Raw genomic sequence first — 15127 nt, forward strand, 5'->3', positions numbered from 1 at the left:
GCTGCCTGGGAGATCGGTCCGGTGCACGTGATGCTACAAATTTGTTATCGTGATGTCGAAGGATGCAGATCACAGTTCAAGGGTTGCTTGTGTCGGTGAGGACCTTCAGCTGCAATGTCGTTCTGGCTGGCTTCGCTGAAGCAGGCGCGACCCACAAGGTGCGTCGCTGTGCGCACTCGCCTGCAATTGCACTCTTCGCACAGATCACCGTCACCACCATCAATTAGACCCCTCGTTCCGCGCACATCCCTCCTCGAATCAACATCCTTACAAACCCAACCGCGCCCACAATTCACTTCCACATAAGTGCTCAAGCCAACCTCTACCACATGGAGGCGCCGTTGATCCCAACCGCCGTCTCTTGTCCGGCAAAGGTACTAGTTGCCGGAGGCTACCTCGTGCTCGACCGCAACTACACAGGCCTGGTCTTTGGCCTGGATGCAAGAATCCATTGTGTTGTCGAGCCGATAAAATCAACTTCTGGAGTTTCAATCAGTGAGATTGTCGTGAAGAGCCCGCAGTTCCGTGATGCCATCTGGGAGTATGGGTACAGGGCGAAGGAGGCTGATGGCGGTATGAGCGTGCATACATTGAGCGTGTAAGTACTTGCAGTTGTTCTACATGTCGCTCTGCTTTTGCTTTACCTCTCTGGTACCATGACGTTGCAATGCACTTTCCGTGGGATCTCTACACATTCCTTCCTAATTCGGCCAATACGCGTATGCTCTGTCCAATCACACCTATCTCGAATACCAAGTGCGCTGGGCGCCCTGTACTTTCATCAGTTAGGTATCAAAGGGATGGTTGTTTAAAGTATCGATGGCATTGGAAAGCTAGGGTGACTGGCATATGCCTTGGAGACTCCATTCGAATGACTGCTCACAACTGGCTTCGCCCCTTACGCCTTGGAGCGAGAGCAGCATTGAATCCCGATTCCGAGCTTTCTTTCGTTGGCACAACCCTGTTCTGTTCTGCCATATCGCCACTTGCTTTGAATTTTCGTTCTCTTGTTCTTCTCGAATCATTTCAACTTCACCCTCACACCTCATCAGCAAACACTAACCGATTAAACCAGCGGCCACAACCAAGTCCTCTCCCGCAATCCATTCATTGAAACCGCCCTCACCTATGCCCTAACCTACATCTGGAGCCTCACCCCCGACCGCATAATTTCCCCAGCGTCCATCCGCATCCTCGCAGACCAAGCCTACTACTCCAACCCGGGCACCCCCCTCTCCTCCTCGCGTTTCCTCGACTTCGGCGTCTCCCTCAAAGAATCTCACAAGACCGGCCTCGGCTCCTCAGCCGCCCTCGTCACCAGCTTCACAGCGGCAGTCCTGTCTTTTTACCTGTCCAAAGACCTCTTCGATATCGAGTCCGAGCGCGGCCTAACGATCCTGCACAACCTAGCACAAGCGAGTCATTCCCATGCCCAAGGCAAAGTAGGTTCGGGCTTCGACATCGCCAGCGCCGTCTTCGGCTCATGTTTATACAAGCGCTTCAGTCCCTCTCTCCTCTCGTCGCTCCCTGCCCCTGGCCAGCCCGGCTTCGGCACGCAGCTCCGCGCCCTAGTCGAAGGAGCCTGGGACACTGAGATTGCCAAAGCGGCGATCAAGATGCCTCTGGGTCTGAGATTGGTCATGTGCGACGTGGACTGCGGCTCTGAAACACCGGGCATGGTGAAGCAGGTGCTCAAGTGGCGGGAGGAGAATGCCACGGAGGCGGAGGGCATTTGGCAGCGTCTGCAGGGCGGGAATGAGGCGCTGGCTGCTGAGCTTACGACACTTGCGGAGGAGAAGCAGGAGGATGATGATAAGGGACGGTTTGCGAAGTTGGGCGTTATTATTGAGGAGAACAGGGTGGCCATCAGAGATATGGGCGAGAAGTCTGGCGTGCCGATTGAACCACCACAGCAGACTGCGCTGTTGGACTACTGCACCAAGCTTGATGGAGTCGTTGGTGGAGTTGTGCCGGGAGCGGGCGGGTTCGATGCTATTGTCTTGCTTGTCGAGAACAAGGAGGATGTGTTGGCGATTTTGAAGCAGAGGTTGAGCGAGTACAAGGCTGACGATGTTGCGGCCGAGGGTCCGAAGATTGGGAGAGTTGGTACTGTGGATGTCAGAGAGGAGATGGTCGGTGTGAAGAGAGAAGAGTTGAGCTTGTACAAGGAGTGGACTACCTAAAGGATATGGTAAGAATCATGTAAAGGTTGGCAAACGTATAAAATAGCGTTGTTTGTTTTTCAACGGAGGGTTGTTATGTAGATACATGAGAACAAACACCACAGCTCGGTGTCCTTGATGTACTCGTAACGGTGACATTGGGAGATTGGTGCAATCACTGGTAGTCACGTATATAAGACGCTGACGGCGTTAATGGTCAAGCGCGAATCACTGATCTGTCGAGTATGCTTCTTGATATTAATTTAACGTGCTGAGCGGGCCCAAGACACCAGCTGTGATGTTGAAATTTCCCAAGTACCTGTCAGCGTTGTATGGCTGGGGTAGGAATTTGTTCCTGCATTTTCGACTGACCTGAGGAAGGAAGAAAGACCTAACGTATGCGAAATATCAAGAACACGCGTAGCTGTGCAATACGATGTTAGGGTTTGATTACCAACGTTACTGACGGACGGACATAGATACGTGCGATAACGAAATGTGTCTCGATATGAATCTAGCTTACGCGTTGGCGTTTTGGTCGCAGTCATGATCACGGTTTCGAGTGATTAGTTGGGTGTACAAGGTGTTCACCATGTGCGGATTGCAAATGAACGGCTTTTGAACATTCCGGGTATACCATCGATTCAGTTCTGTCATACTTCGTCACAGACCATTCCATTCATTGTCTGAACTTTTTGATTCATATTGATCTTGACATGGACGCCCCCATTCCCGTTGAAGATCGCTCCGTCCATCCCTGACCTGCCACATCACCTCCCTTGCCCCTGGTAGATGGTGACTAAAGGTACATTGGTGTGTCGCTAGCTGGAAAAGCCCCGGCAATGCAATGCTTCGTGATAGACAAATGAAGAAAGGAAAACACCACCGCTGAAGCACACTTATGCCTTGACGGCATACTTGCGCTGAGGGAAGTGGATGTTCTTCTTCTTCTGCTTCTCGGTGACGAGCGACGACTCGTGCTTGGTGAGCCTTCGGCGGATGGCACGGGTCTGCTTGGATCGGAGGTCGAGGGGAAGGTACCTGCTCGCTGTTAGAGGGTTCGCGGTGTGGTGAATTTCGGCCTAGACGCACTTCTTGCCCTTGTAGAAGAGCCTCAGCTGGGCGCGCTGGTTGGCGTTGATGACGGTAAGGACCTTAGCGATACCCTTGCGGACGTCATGGATGCGGGTGAGCTTAGTGGAGGAACCTCCGGCAACCTTGGCAGTCCTGAGCGAGATCAACTCCCTTGTGCTTGTCAGCATCCTGTTCCGTGTTGTGCGTGTTCCTGCGCTGCGACGTACGACTTGAGGTCGGCGAGCTGAGTCGCAAGCTCATCCTTGGACTTGTTCCAGAGCTGGGCGGTCTTCTGCGGTGGCTGTGAGTATGCGGTCGAGCGGTGCGGACGGAGCGAGCGAGTGTGAGGGTGTACGTACGACCTTGGACTGAGACTGTGGTGGCATGTTAGCAGTGCTTCTTCAATTCAACATGCTGAGACAGCAAATTTGCGACACGCCTGGCGGAGGGATGCAAGCAATTGCACAACCTCTCCACCACTCCCTTCCTCCTTTTTTCGCAATGCGTGTGCCGGGCATCCTCCAAAAATCGAGAGCGTCCACGTACCATTTTGACTGTTCCGTTAGTATGACCGGGTGTTGTTGATGGGGTCTCGCGTGTCGTCAATCTTGAAAGGTTGAATTTCGAGCGAGACGAGCGCCCACAGTGGCCCTTGGCGAAAGGTCGGAGCGGCTTAGTCCTGATGCGGTTAGCGCAACCAGGCAGGTGCGACCGCGGCTATGATGCCAGAACACCGCTGTATCTCCATCTCAAGCCTCAGCAATTATTCACGTCTCGAATCCGGAATGAGCAAGGGATTGTTCTCCTCTTCATTTGCACCTTGCGCACACATCCGGTAACCTAGCACAAGATTCCTCGTTTGTGCATCTTTAACGCACCGCTCTCAATACTTGCATCCAGCAACTGAGGCCCCGTCGATAGCTGGCACCTCCTTCAGCTTCACTGCTTTGCGTCATGTCTTCCACCGGCGGAGGATGGGCGCAACTGCGCCAGCAAGCGCGTGCTCTCGAACAGCAGGTGAGCTCCCTGTGCATCCCTTTGAGATCTGGCTGTCTTGGACAGCGCAATGCTAACGAGGGCCGCCAGACAGAGACGCTGTTCCACACATACTCACAATTCGCCTCGGCACCGAACATCCCCCAGAAACCGTCCGAAGACGAGCTGCGAACCGAGACAAACCTGCAAGAGCTACTCGAGAAGAGGGAAGCACTGGTGGGCCAGCTGTCGAGGCTGTTGGACTCGGAGGCCTCTTCCTCCGCTGTAAAGCTGAATAACCTCGCCCGGCACCGCGAGATTCTGTCAGACCACCGTCGCGAACTCTCCCGCATAAAGTCCACCATCACGGATGCGCGAAACCGAGCGAACCTCCTCTCCAATGTCAGAGACGATATCGATCAATACCGCTCTGCGAATCCAGAGGCAGACTACATGCTGGACGAACGGAGCCGCATTGACAACTCACACAATGTCGCCGATTCGGTGCTCAGCCAAGCCTATGCCGTGAACGAGAACTTCAGGATGCAGAGGGAGACGCTGACAAGCATCCAACGGAGAATAGTAGGTGCTGCAAGCCAAGTACCGGGCATCAACAGTTTAATGGCAAGGATCGGGTCAAAGAAGAGGCGAGATGGAATCATATTAGGGAGCTTCATTGCGTTCTGCTTTCTGATGCTCCTATGGTTCTGGTAATCATTCGAGCCGGCATGACTTCTTTTGGCGTTCGAGCGGCGCGGATATCCATGGTTCTTTGCGCACGGCAGGCGCTAGGCATACAAGCCTATGTAATGACGGGCATTTGCGCCTTATGATGTACAGTTATGCTTACAGCTCTGACCGAGCCTCCAACCACCACCTCATACCGAAGCCTTGCTTGTCTCCACCAACTTCTTAAACCCCTTGTTCATATCCTGCATCTCCGTCCCTTCCGCATCTCCACTCCCCGCCCATCTGATCCTACACTCCTCATCCACAACATACACATACCCGACCCTCCCGTTCAGCAACCCAATCGTCTCCCGAATCTTCTCACTAACCCCCTTCCTCACAACGAAATACCTCCCCCACTCCTCCTGGCTCCTCTTAGCCTTCAATTGCCACTTGAACAGCGCAATAATCCACGCCTTCATACTGTTCTCCTCGATATTGATATCCACCATCTGCGCCACCCCTGCATGCTTCCTGAGTATCTCCTGCAGCTCCAGGTTCTCCTTACTTCCCGTAAACGTCCTCGCCTGGCTCTCTCCCCACTGACTCGAATATACATTCACCACACTCACCCTCCCCTTCAACACATCCGTCGTATCCGCCTCGCTCTCCGCCAACGTCTCGCCATGAAAGTTGGGGAAGTACAATGCGGCTTCTGCCTTGAAGATCCGCGGGTTCGCCATGAATGTCTTGCCCGACCGGTACTTGCGGATGTTTTTGAAGTCGCGGAAGTAGTTTGTGCCCCATTTCTCGACTAGATCGGCGCGTTTTGCTAGGTTGCGTTGCGACATTGTCATCCCGGAGTAGTCTTTCTTGACCTTCACGTTGCCGGTGTTTTCGCCGGCTTGTGGAGGATCGGGAAAGCCAATCGGGCGGCCGAGGGGCTTAGGAACAAAGACATCGTCGTCTTTTGGTGGAGGTGGTGGTTGTTGTGTTCTCGAAGGTTCGGGGACGGCCTGCTTGGGTACGGCTTGTTTGGGGGCGCGCGAGGTGGTGAGGGTTCGAGAAAGTTGCTGTGCGAAGGGACGGAATGCGGAGCGGGTTTCGCATCGTAGGCATACGGTCGATGGATTGAAAAGGGCTCGCCGTATAGGCGCTGATATCTTCGGTTGTAACATGGTGATGTATCGATTGCGGTGCGATCAATTGGAACTTTGCGACTGGTGAAAGTGAGCTTGACACTAGCGCTCGATGCGGGTTGAGTGCCACGTGCTGACGTGCTTCCGCGTTGACCTCGGACGCGCTGCTGCCTTTCCTTCACACCAACACAAAGACTCGGAATGTTGTTCCCACATACTATTGGCGAGAACATAGCTTTCGCAAGCTTCATATATTGATCCAGACTAATGACAGCAGTCAACGAAGACCTTATTCATCATGTCGGACAATGAGCTGGCCGCTAAACAAGCATATTTCGAGGAGCAAAAGCTGTTAGATATTACAGACGACGAGTCAAGTTGCAATGACGAGGTTGCAGACAAGATCGGGTGTGCGATGGCCGAAATGCCTCCACCAAAGCTCGCACGACAGACGAGCAACTTTCTCGGTCCGACATCAAAGGAAGTGAAAGCCGACTTCGAAGCATATACGACACGGCGGCGTGCAGTCATGCGAGATGAGACTAAGATCCTGACTCGCTCGGCGACAGCGCCTGAGATGGAATTGACAAAGAGCTTTTCTGTCACTAAGCCACGAGCACGCCAATTGTCGAATGCCGAAGGCGAGGCGAACAGTAAGATGAAGCGCGTCACATCTCTGCCCAATATGACCGAGCTCGATCAAACGCCCTTCTACCAGCAGATGGGTGTGGTTCCGCGAGAGCTCAAGAACGGGAAGAACATCAAGCCAGCAGACAACATCAAGCTTGTGCCAGAATCCCAACAGCTACTGAGTGGCAAGATTGTCTACTTCTATCCCAACGACGATATCAGCATGGTGCGGCGGACGCGAATTCACAAGGTGATACAGCTTGGAGCAGCCTGGGTAAACAAGTGGAGAGAGGATGTCACACACGTCCTGGTCGACGATGCAAATCACACATACACACAATTGCTACGACATCTCAATCGAGCCGGTTTTCCAGTGCGTCCTCCGTAATAACCAAACTGATCCTGCTGACAAGAAGCAGAAGAAGGTAGTGCTAGCCAAATTTGATCCTTATATTCCACAGTGTATACAATTCGGCACGCTCATGGACCCGTCCGCTACCCGTTTCAGCGTCAAGGGTGCGCCCCAGCAAGACCAAGCAAGTCAGATGCCAGACACGCCAGTAAATGTTTTCGAGAGGTCAGGCGAATCGCAGACGTCGCTGCAGATCAAACAAACGAGAAAGCAGAAAGATGCAGTGTCATCTCAAAAGACAGGTTCTGTTCTAGCAGAAGGCACTCCAAGTCAGATCGCTGTCGAGAAGGTCCCCGAAAATCCTTTGCAGGCGAGGGTCGAAGACAGCTTTGTGATGCCTTCATCAGAGATTAGTGAAGATCCCCCAGAAGCCACGATACCCGACGCTTCCTTCGGAGACGAGCTTCTGCAAGCTATACGCGAGATGAAAACAATTGCGCATCTACCTATTGACGACGATGAAGACGAAGAGTCTCCTACTCAGAGCGTTATTGGTGTGGAAGATGGTGATTCAGGTACTGACGACGAGCTCCTGGAGATGCCTACGAAGTCTCGAAAGACATCTTACGCAAGCTCAAGCAAGTCTGCAGCCACTCGGACAACAAAGAAAGACTTCGATCAGAGTGGCTTTCAGTGCATGGACCCAAGTACTGGCGGATACTCCTCTCAGAACCCGAACGCTTGCACCATTCAGATCCTCGAAGAGATGGGCAGACACTACGACCAAATGCAAGATCAGTGGCATACACTAGCCTACCGTCGAGGTGTCACTACACTGAAGAAGCAGACCACAAAGATCAGTACTGCGAAGCAAGCCGCAGCTTTACCCTTCATCGGCCCTAGGCTGGCTAGAAAGATTGAGGAGATTGTATTGACGAACCGACTGCGCAAGCTCGACAACATCAAGGACGACTCACTCGACCAAGTCCTTCGCCTTTTCCTAGGCGTATACGGCGCCGGTCTCGTCCAGGCCAACAAATGGATACAAGCCGGCCACCGTACGCTGGAAGACCTACTCACCAGAGCAAGGCTCACCGACAGTCAAAAAGTCGGCCTCGAGCACTACTCAGACTTCAACACACGCATCCCACGCGCAGAAGTAGCCGCACACGGTGCAGTTGTCATCAAAGCTCTAAAGAAGCTCGATCCCAGATTCGAAGCAACAGTCATGGGTAGCTACCGCCGGGGAGCCAAAGACTCAGGCGACATCGACATGATCATCACACGGCCTGGCATGTCGCTCTCACAGATCCGCACCATCGTCTTCGACATACTCGTCCCACATCTCTTCAATGCAGACTTTCTGAAAGTCTCACTCGCAACAATGCGCTCCAACGATGCCAGTGGGACGAAATGGCATGGCGCATCCTGCCTTCCCGGATCGAAGACCTGGCGACGCATGGACTTTCTGGTGGTGCCGGAGTACGAGATGGGTGCAGCGTTGATTTACTTTACTGGTAATGACATTTTTAATCGAAGTATAAGGCTGCTGGCCAGGAAGAAGGGTATGCGACTCAATCAGAAGGGGTTGTACAAGGATGTGAAGCGCGGCAGGAGAGGGGAGAAGTTGAATGAGGGGACATTCGTCGAAGGGAGGAGTGAGAAGAAGATCTTTGAGATTCTTGGGGTGCCGTGGAGGGAGCCGCATGAGAGGATATGCTAAGCTTCGACCTACTTCATCACAAGTACCAATCAATCCAACCATTCAGCACTTGCGTCCTGCCTGTTGAAGCTTCCCTTTACCGTCAAAAAGACTGACGTTTCCGGTCCCCTCGCTTAGCACCTCCACCATCCACCTACCCCACCAGCACCACGCCAGCGCAAAAAAAGATATCCTGGAGTGCTCGACTACTGTCGAACGAATGCTGATGAGGACGGGACTCGAACCCGCGCCACTTTCGTGACCAGGAAGCTGATTGCTCAGCAATGCTAAGGAGAGACCTTAACCTGGCGCCATAACTATGATTTGTTAGGGAAAGTGAACTTGGTGGTGACATCTGAGTGGAACTTACCCAACTCGGCCACCTCACCCTGCTCCAGTTGTGTGGATTTGATGAATGACAAAGCGTTGGCACAATATATAAAGCAAACAAAAAAGCTGACGACGCGGCATTATGGTGGGCTGTATGCTTAAGCGCGACTTTTGTGCGGTGCGGGGCATCGAATAACATCACATTCTCTGGCCCCACCTTGAAAGAATCTTTAAGAGATGGAAATCGCGCGCAGATATGGCTGGTTCTTCGGTTCAAGGGGCGGCCTTTTACTAGCTTTACAGGTCAGTGTGAACCCAATCATGTCCGTTTCCCTATGTTCTTTCTACAGAGTAATTGCATCTCACACTCGATCGCATAAGGACTCGCGCAATGCTATACACCCCTTTAGACTCTGATATCCGAATAAGCCGCGTTGTGGAACTTGTGTTGCAAGGAAAAGACGGAAACTTACAGGCTTAAAAGTGTGGAGATGAAACAGCGTATTATGCTCATACAAGACAATTTTCTAAGATTCACTGAAAGCCCCCAGGCTTTGTAAGCTTAGAAATGGCGGTAACCGCACTCGGCTGTCACCGTACTGTATAGCGGTTTTTCATTATCTGAGCTGGGTGCTTTGCAGCACGCGATTAGTCCTGTACTACGAAAGAGCTCATACCTTTTGGGCGCTTCCCTTTGAAGACCCTGTAGGAACTCACGGGTGGCCTTAAGAAACTTGTAAACACTTACAAATTCGCTAAACGGCACTTGGAGACTATGGTGCCTTTCGGTCTCATGATGTTGTTCGCCGTCATAGTTACAATCTCATTTGGAGCCCTCCTGGATGTTAGACCTAGCGATCAGAAAACTCGAGCGCATTCGTATATCTCTATCGAACTGCCGGCACGCTTGATCTGACCAGTACCCTCATGCACGACTCTCAATTTCATGAAGACCTTCAGAATCAGCAAAGCCTTCACGTTTATCCTCCAAACCAAGATGTCTGGTCGACGACGGTCATGCTCTTACGCATATTGCTTACGAACGACGACACGCGTGAAACTATCGGAAGCACCTGTATAAATACTGGGTCCTCCGATCCACTCTCACTTGTATAGAGTAAATCCAAGTCTGGGTGAAGTAGACTTTCTCTTGCAACCTGGCTTAATTACTCCATAATCGAGGTTGTGCTTTTCTACTTGACACTCCTCAACTTTGCTAGCATCCGCCGACATGGCTTCCTCCCACCAGACCCTCGCTGACCGCACCCTTATCTCGTTGCATGTCCTGCTTCGTTCCTGAGCAACAACCTGGCACGCTTTCCAGCACAGCAAGGCTACCTCGGCGCAGCTGCTTTCGCAGCACAGACTCTGGCACCAGTCGAGACATGATGAGCTTCTTACTGGGCCATCTGCGGCAGAGCAGAAAGTTGTCGACCGCAAATGTCACACCATAATGTTCCATGACGGACGAACCACTGAGGCTCTGCCATCCGATTGGGTCCTCCCTAGTGTCCCTCCAAATTCGTACAAGTACCGAGCGTATCTGAGGTCTGCAAAGAAGCTTCAGCAAAGCCTGCAGAATCGCATGTTCTGCTCTCAGGCCCTCTTCGATATAGTAAGTCACTTTCCGGTTTACGTATCATTGCTAACCCCGCATAGATCTTGGAGATCGAAATCAAGGAGTCAGGAGTCGACGACGACGATGGTCTGCCATACTTCCGCCTCCTACCATCAAGGACACGATGCCCATACTCGCCAAAGCCTTCGGGCCATCTATCACCAGGGACATGATCGAGCCACTCGAAGATACAGTCAACTTCCAGAAGGCGTTTCAGGATCCTCACTGGCAGCATCAGTATCAGACAGTCTTCATTGCCATTGCCCAGATCGTATGGTCTACTATGGATTAGGATTCATTGCAATACGGAGTGAAAAAGTACGATACTGCGCAGATATACGCGAATGTTTGCGATACGATCAAGACACACTTCAAGAAGTGACCTGCGCTGGACGCCATCCCGACTGTTGAGACAACTAATACCACCTGATAGCGCGTACGATCGTGGTGCTCACCCCACTTCCACAAACAAAAGTTGCTTTCACCTCGAGATGCATCACAACAGGACAACCCGCTAGATGCTTCTGGAACGAGCCTACATAGTTCTCAATCTCTGCAGAAACCTTGCGTTCGCTCATGATATTTTTTTTTGCTCACCACCACCTGCCATTCACGTTTCGAATTTTCCACGATACCATGATGGACGGCCTCCCCCGAGACAAGATCAACATGGCGAAGAATCTGACCAGCATGATCAAGTGTAAGTACAGCTGTTTCTGAAAGGTAGATATTCAGCCGCTCACACTGTCTTAGCTCAACTACGCGCTATCCATAACTCAGCTCTTTGCCCCAAGTTCGACGCGTTCGACGTCATCCACTACAAGTGCGAAGCCCAGTTCGCTGCGGTTGCAGTCGGCTATGTCAAGGATCTTGGCGGATATGAGACTTTGTTGCGCGGCAGAGGACGCGAGAATGTCATCGAGGCGCTTGAGGCGCTCTGGAGCCATACCCAGAAGCAGTTGACTGAGAAGTTCAAGAAGGAGCCCCTCGAATTCTGAAGGTGAGTACAGCTACAAATCAAAAAGTGTCAGCTCATGCTAATCTAGAGGCAGGGCAGTTTCCCTATCAGTGCGGTCTGGATATGCGTGTTCTCGCCGGCACTTTTCCAAGGTTACTGCGACTTTGTTTCGCGCCTGGGCACACTTGGTTGACAACGAATGTGCATCTGGTGTAGCCACCGGTCGATTTTAGCACAGGCAACAGCCCGAATTAGTCCGAACGATTGTCCTCCTGTATCTTGATTGCGCACGAGTAATGAGCTACCGGTGTCAATACTGCGCAACCTTCGCTATGACTTAAGCTTTCCTTCGTCGTCTGTTGACCAAATCGGTAGTAGGAAATCATCTTCACCTCGAGTACTCCACGTGGATCTACGCCGCTAGATCATTCTAGAATATGACACTGGTGTTCCGACAAAGGCTGACCGCTGGCGTGTTTCGTTTCGGGTCCCCTCCGGGATGATTTTGTTCATGCTTCTCGGCATCGCTTTTGCAATAGTACATCACTTCTACTACAACTCTTTAGATGGCCAACCAGTCGCAAGATTTAGCTAGGGATGGGCCGTTCGAATTGGAACCGGTCTTGCATTTCTCGCGAAGGCGCGTCTCATAGCTAGCGCAGCTATGTCGTATCAACAGCACTATTGGAGAGTGCCACGTAGCCGCCCCATCTCCGTAAGTGGTATCGATGACATTATGGGTTTACTCGCGAATCCTGCTTGCTTCTTCAACTGGGAAGTTTTGAGAAAGGCTTGGACATCCATTGTCATCGCCCTGGCTATATGGTATGTCATCTGGACCATTTTGTGTTCAGATGTTGGGCTAGTTTAGGTGCTTGCCTCTTTCCGCAATTACCCGGGAAGTCTCACGGTTGTGGTCACCACCTCTCAGCAAAGGCTCACCTCTCGTGTTCCAATTGTCTCTTGGCCGAAGGTCGAGTTTGCCTGGACTGGCGGCCGTAACGGGTCTGCTGACGCTGGCGTATACCAATATCGTGCAGTCACCAACTCGGCATACACAGGTAGCATTCTTCCAATGACTCCTATGTACGCAAACTATACCTACACACATACCTTTCCAGGGCCGTGGCTACGCTGTGGTGAAGTGAAGAATTAGACTCTCTTCGACCTGGCGCACTTTGCTACCAAGACTCAGCTCGACCGATAGTCCCACAGAGAGCGGGAAAAGCGACAATCCTTCCGCGACTCTCTGCGCCTACATCTTTCTTTCCCAAGTCAGCAGGCACGATCGCGGGGCTGGGAAAGTGTGGGGCATAGTAGAGGCGAGATGATTCTAGCAGTCGAAGTGCGGAAAGTCGGGTTTGGCACAATAAACGGATTTCCACGTCTACTTTCCACGCCTTCCAACCATCCTTCCTATTTCGGCATCTTCGATCGTGCAATGCTTCGGGCCATCCGGGACCCTCACTCATTGATGAGACTAGAAGGCTGTCAAGTCTGGACAAATATTTTGTGAAGCCAAGTGTGATGTAAGGTCCCTGCGTGTGCTATCAACCGTTTTTGACCGATGTGTTGTCGGGGAGCGTGGACAGTACGCATGTGGGAAGAATGGAAGGATTGAACTGACTATTCTACATGCTACGGAGTGGAGCTATACATAAGGAAATGTCTACGTTGATGTCGTGTAGCTGTTAACATGTAGTCGTGCGACGTAGCAACCAATCAGCAGATAAGCGCCTATGCAGCCGACCGCAAGGAGACACCTCAACCTTGACATGTGTCTGATAGTGGCACGTAAAACTGTGTAGATGTGCGGAGAAGTGGAGTAAGGCCAGTCCATGATCTTTCCCGAAAGCATTGAGACTAAGAGGGGAGAATCAGAACCTCGGTACGGTGAGGTGAGCCCTGCAGCTGCATTCAACGCTCTCCACTTCTTCCTATCGGAATACATACGTTGGAAGGAAATGGGGATGGAGTGGCGTGTACCCAAGGCTAAGTTCTCTGGAACGAGCTTGGAGCTATACAAAGTTATGGCGACGAAGATGAGAAAGTTGGAAACGATGCAAGGTCCCTGCATCTGCTTTCAACACCCTTTCGTTCGTCCTTCCTGTTCGAGAAGTTGACACACAACGATACGTGGCACCCAGTGGAGTTGATCCAACCCAAACCTCCGCCCGGACGATGTCGGGCAGATGGTCGTTAGGGGTCAAAGAACTTTGGTACGTTGTAAGGGACCCTGCAGTGAATTGTGCCCGATTTTGTTCAAAGTCTGGGTCCACATCACCGGTCCAGCAATTTTGTGAGGCTACATGTCCCTCGCCATCCAAGACCCAAGGTATCTACAAGCTGATTCTGCCGCTTATATCCATCCGTGATCGATGGTCCTCTTGCTCCTGTCTGCTTTGGCAACTCAGGTTGATGGCATCTTGGGTCTCAGGGTTCATTTTCTCATTATGATCGGCGATCTCCCTGTCTGCTTTCCACGCTCTTCACTCTTCTTCCTTGTTGTGGCAGTGTTTCTCCGCGGAAGCCTCGAACTCAAGCTCTGGGCGCGAAGAGGAGATCGAGGGATGGTAGAGTCTGTATCAGTGGTTCGATCTGCAGGTGTCCGTCCTCGATGCTCTATGTCACTACTAGTTTCAGCAAAAAGCCAGCAAGCCTCGTGGTTCTATTCGTGTTCATCATCTGGTCCACGGTGGAGATTGTGTGTTGCGATCGGCGATCGTTGCACCTACTTTCGACACCTTTTTACTCTTCCTTCCTGTTGTGGCAGTGACAGCGGTCCCGCGGATATAGATAGCCAAAGATTCTGGGCGAGGGGCATGAGATGAGATATGGTATTGTGTCGATCGGTGGTTCGATCTGCAGGTGTCATTCTTCGATACTGAGTAAGTTGTTCGTTTCGGTAAATGGAAGAGGGGTTCTGGATAGATATGTGGGTTCGATTGCCCCTGCGCTCTACGTCTCCGTGGCCCTGCTTCTCCCTTTTACCCTCATCCAATTTCTCCACTACCCTCATCTGGAACGCTTCTTGAGCCGCCAGGGCCTCCATCTCTTCTAGTCTAGTCATTTCGTGTTTTCAGCAAACCTTTGCCAATACTATGGACTATGTATACTATGAAGTGAAGAGAGCGACTCAAAGGTATCATGTGCAAATACAAACAGACTGACAAAAATGGTGACAAGCTTCACGCTCCTCCTGAGCGCCGACTGATGCAATATGTGGGCCTCTGTAATTATAGTACGGCCCCTCAGCCCCGGACGCCAAGCTCTGCTTCGAGGCTAGTGGTGCGTAGCCCTGCTTTCGAGCATTGTGATTCGCTGTCCAGGCCTGCATAGTGTTTGCTACACGATCTCCATGGCTAGGGCTGTGATACTCGTCGACCGCGACCACTTGCCGCTCGGTCTTGTGGATTGGAGCAACTTGATCGCTCTTGTGGATTGGAGCAACTTGATCGCTCTTGGCCTCATCGATGGTCCTCGTTGGACAGCCTGCGAATCTTTGCTGCTGGCTCCAG

At 51.9% G+C, this 15127-nt stretch overlaps 7 protein-coding genes across 7 annotated transcripts; 4 read left to right on the top strand and 3 right to left on the bottom strand.

Annotated features, from left to right (window-relative positions):
- Positions 1 to 135: 135 nt before the first annotated feature.
- BU25DRAFT_146311 (Phosphomevalonate kinase) lies at positions 136 to 2304 on the top strand. The gene is made up of 2 exons (XM_033700613.1): positions 136 to 598; positions 1076 to 2304. Exons 1-2 carry the CDS (start codon positions 330 to 332, stop codon positions 2181 to 2183), a joined length of 1377 nt encoding a protein of 458 aa, XP_033566468.1. The 5' UTR covers positions 136 to 329; the 3' UTR covers positions 2184 to 2304.
- Positions 2305 to 2666: 362 nt separating this feature from the next.
- On the bottom strand, positions 2667 to 3838 carry BU25DRAFT_437028 (60S ribosomal protein-like protein L35). Its single transcript, XM_033708981.1, has 4 exons — positions 3596 to 3838; positions 3464 to 3528; positions 3255 to 3407; positions 2667 to 3203 (listed from the first exon to the last, which is right to left on the bottom strand). Exons 1-4 carry the CDS (start codon positions 3620 to 3622, stop codon positions 3062 to 3064), a joined length of 387 nt encoding a protein of 128 aa, XP_033566469.1. The 5' UTR covers positions 3623 to 3838; the 3' UTR covers positions 2667 to 3061.
- A 148-nt stretch (positions 3839 to 3986) lies between these two features.
- On the top strand, positions 3987 to 5108 carry BU25DRAFT_406820 (V-snare-domain-containing protein). Its single transcript, XM_033705375.1, has 2 exons — positions 3987 to 4253; positions 4323 to 5108. The coding sequence occupies exons 1-2, from the start codon at positions 4191 to 4193 to the stop codon at positions 4923 to 4925; spliced, it is 666 nt and encodes a 221-aa protein (XP_033566470.1). The 5' UTR covers positions 3987 to 4190; the 3' UTR covers positions 4926 to 5108.
- On the bottom strand, positions 4909 to 6078 carry BU25DRAFT_406821 (uncharacterized protein). Its single transcript, XM_033705376.1, has one exon. The coding sequence runs from the start codon at positions 6056 to 6058 to the stop codon at positions 5090 to 5092; it is 969 nt and encodes a 322-aa protein (XP_033566471.1). The 5' UTR covers positions 6059 to 6078; the 3' UTR covers positions 4909 to 5089.
- A 139-nt stretch (positions 6079 to 6217) lies between these two features.
- Positions 6218 to 8724, top strand: BU25DRAFT_384119 (uncharacterized protein; the record flags this gene model as incomplete). Its single annotated transcript, XM_033704317.1, has 2 exons — positions 6218 to 7022; positions 7111 to 8724. Exons 1-2 carry the CDS (start codon positions 6318 to 6320, stop codon positions 8722 to 8724), a joined length of 2319 nt encoding a protein of 772 aa, XP_033566472.1. The 5' UTR covers positions 6218 to 6317.
- A 2563-nt stretch (positions 8725 to 11287) lies between these two features.
- BU25DRAFT_454635 (uncharacterized protein) lies at positions 11288 to 11649 on the top strand (the record flags this gene model as incomplete). The annotated part of the gene is made up of 2 exons (XM_033709880.1): positions 11288 to 11351; positions 11405 to 11649. 2 exons carry the CDS (start codon positions 11288 to 11290, stop codon positions 11647 to 11649), a joined length of 309 nt encoding a protein of 102 aa, XP_033566473.1.
- Positions 11650 to 12999: 1350 nt separating this feature from the next.
- On the bottom strand, positions 13000 to 13805 carry BU25DRAFT_146518 (uncharacterized protein). The gene has a single exon (XM_033700614.1). The coding sequence runs from the start codon at positions 13684 to 13686 to the stop codon at positions 13279 to 13281; it is 408 nt and encodes a 135-aa protein (XP_033566474.1). The 5' UTR covers positions 13687 to 13805; the 3' UTR covers positions 13000 to 13278.
- Between the last annotated feature and the right edge of the window lie 1322 nt (positions 13806 to 15127).

The sequence above is a fragment of the Macroventuria anomochaeta genome (genome assembly GCF_010093625.1).
Source record: "Macroventuria anomochaeta strain CBS 525.71 unplaced genomic scaffold BU25scaffold_3, whole genome shotgun sequence".
Lineage (NCBI taxonomy): Eukaryota > Fungi > Ascomycota > Dothideomycetes > Pleosporales > Didymellaceae > Macroventuria > Macroventuria anomochaeta.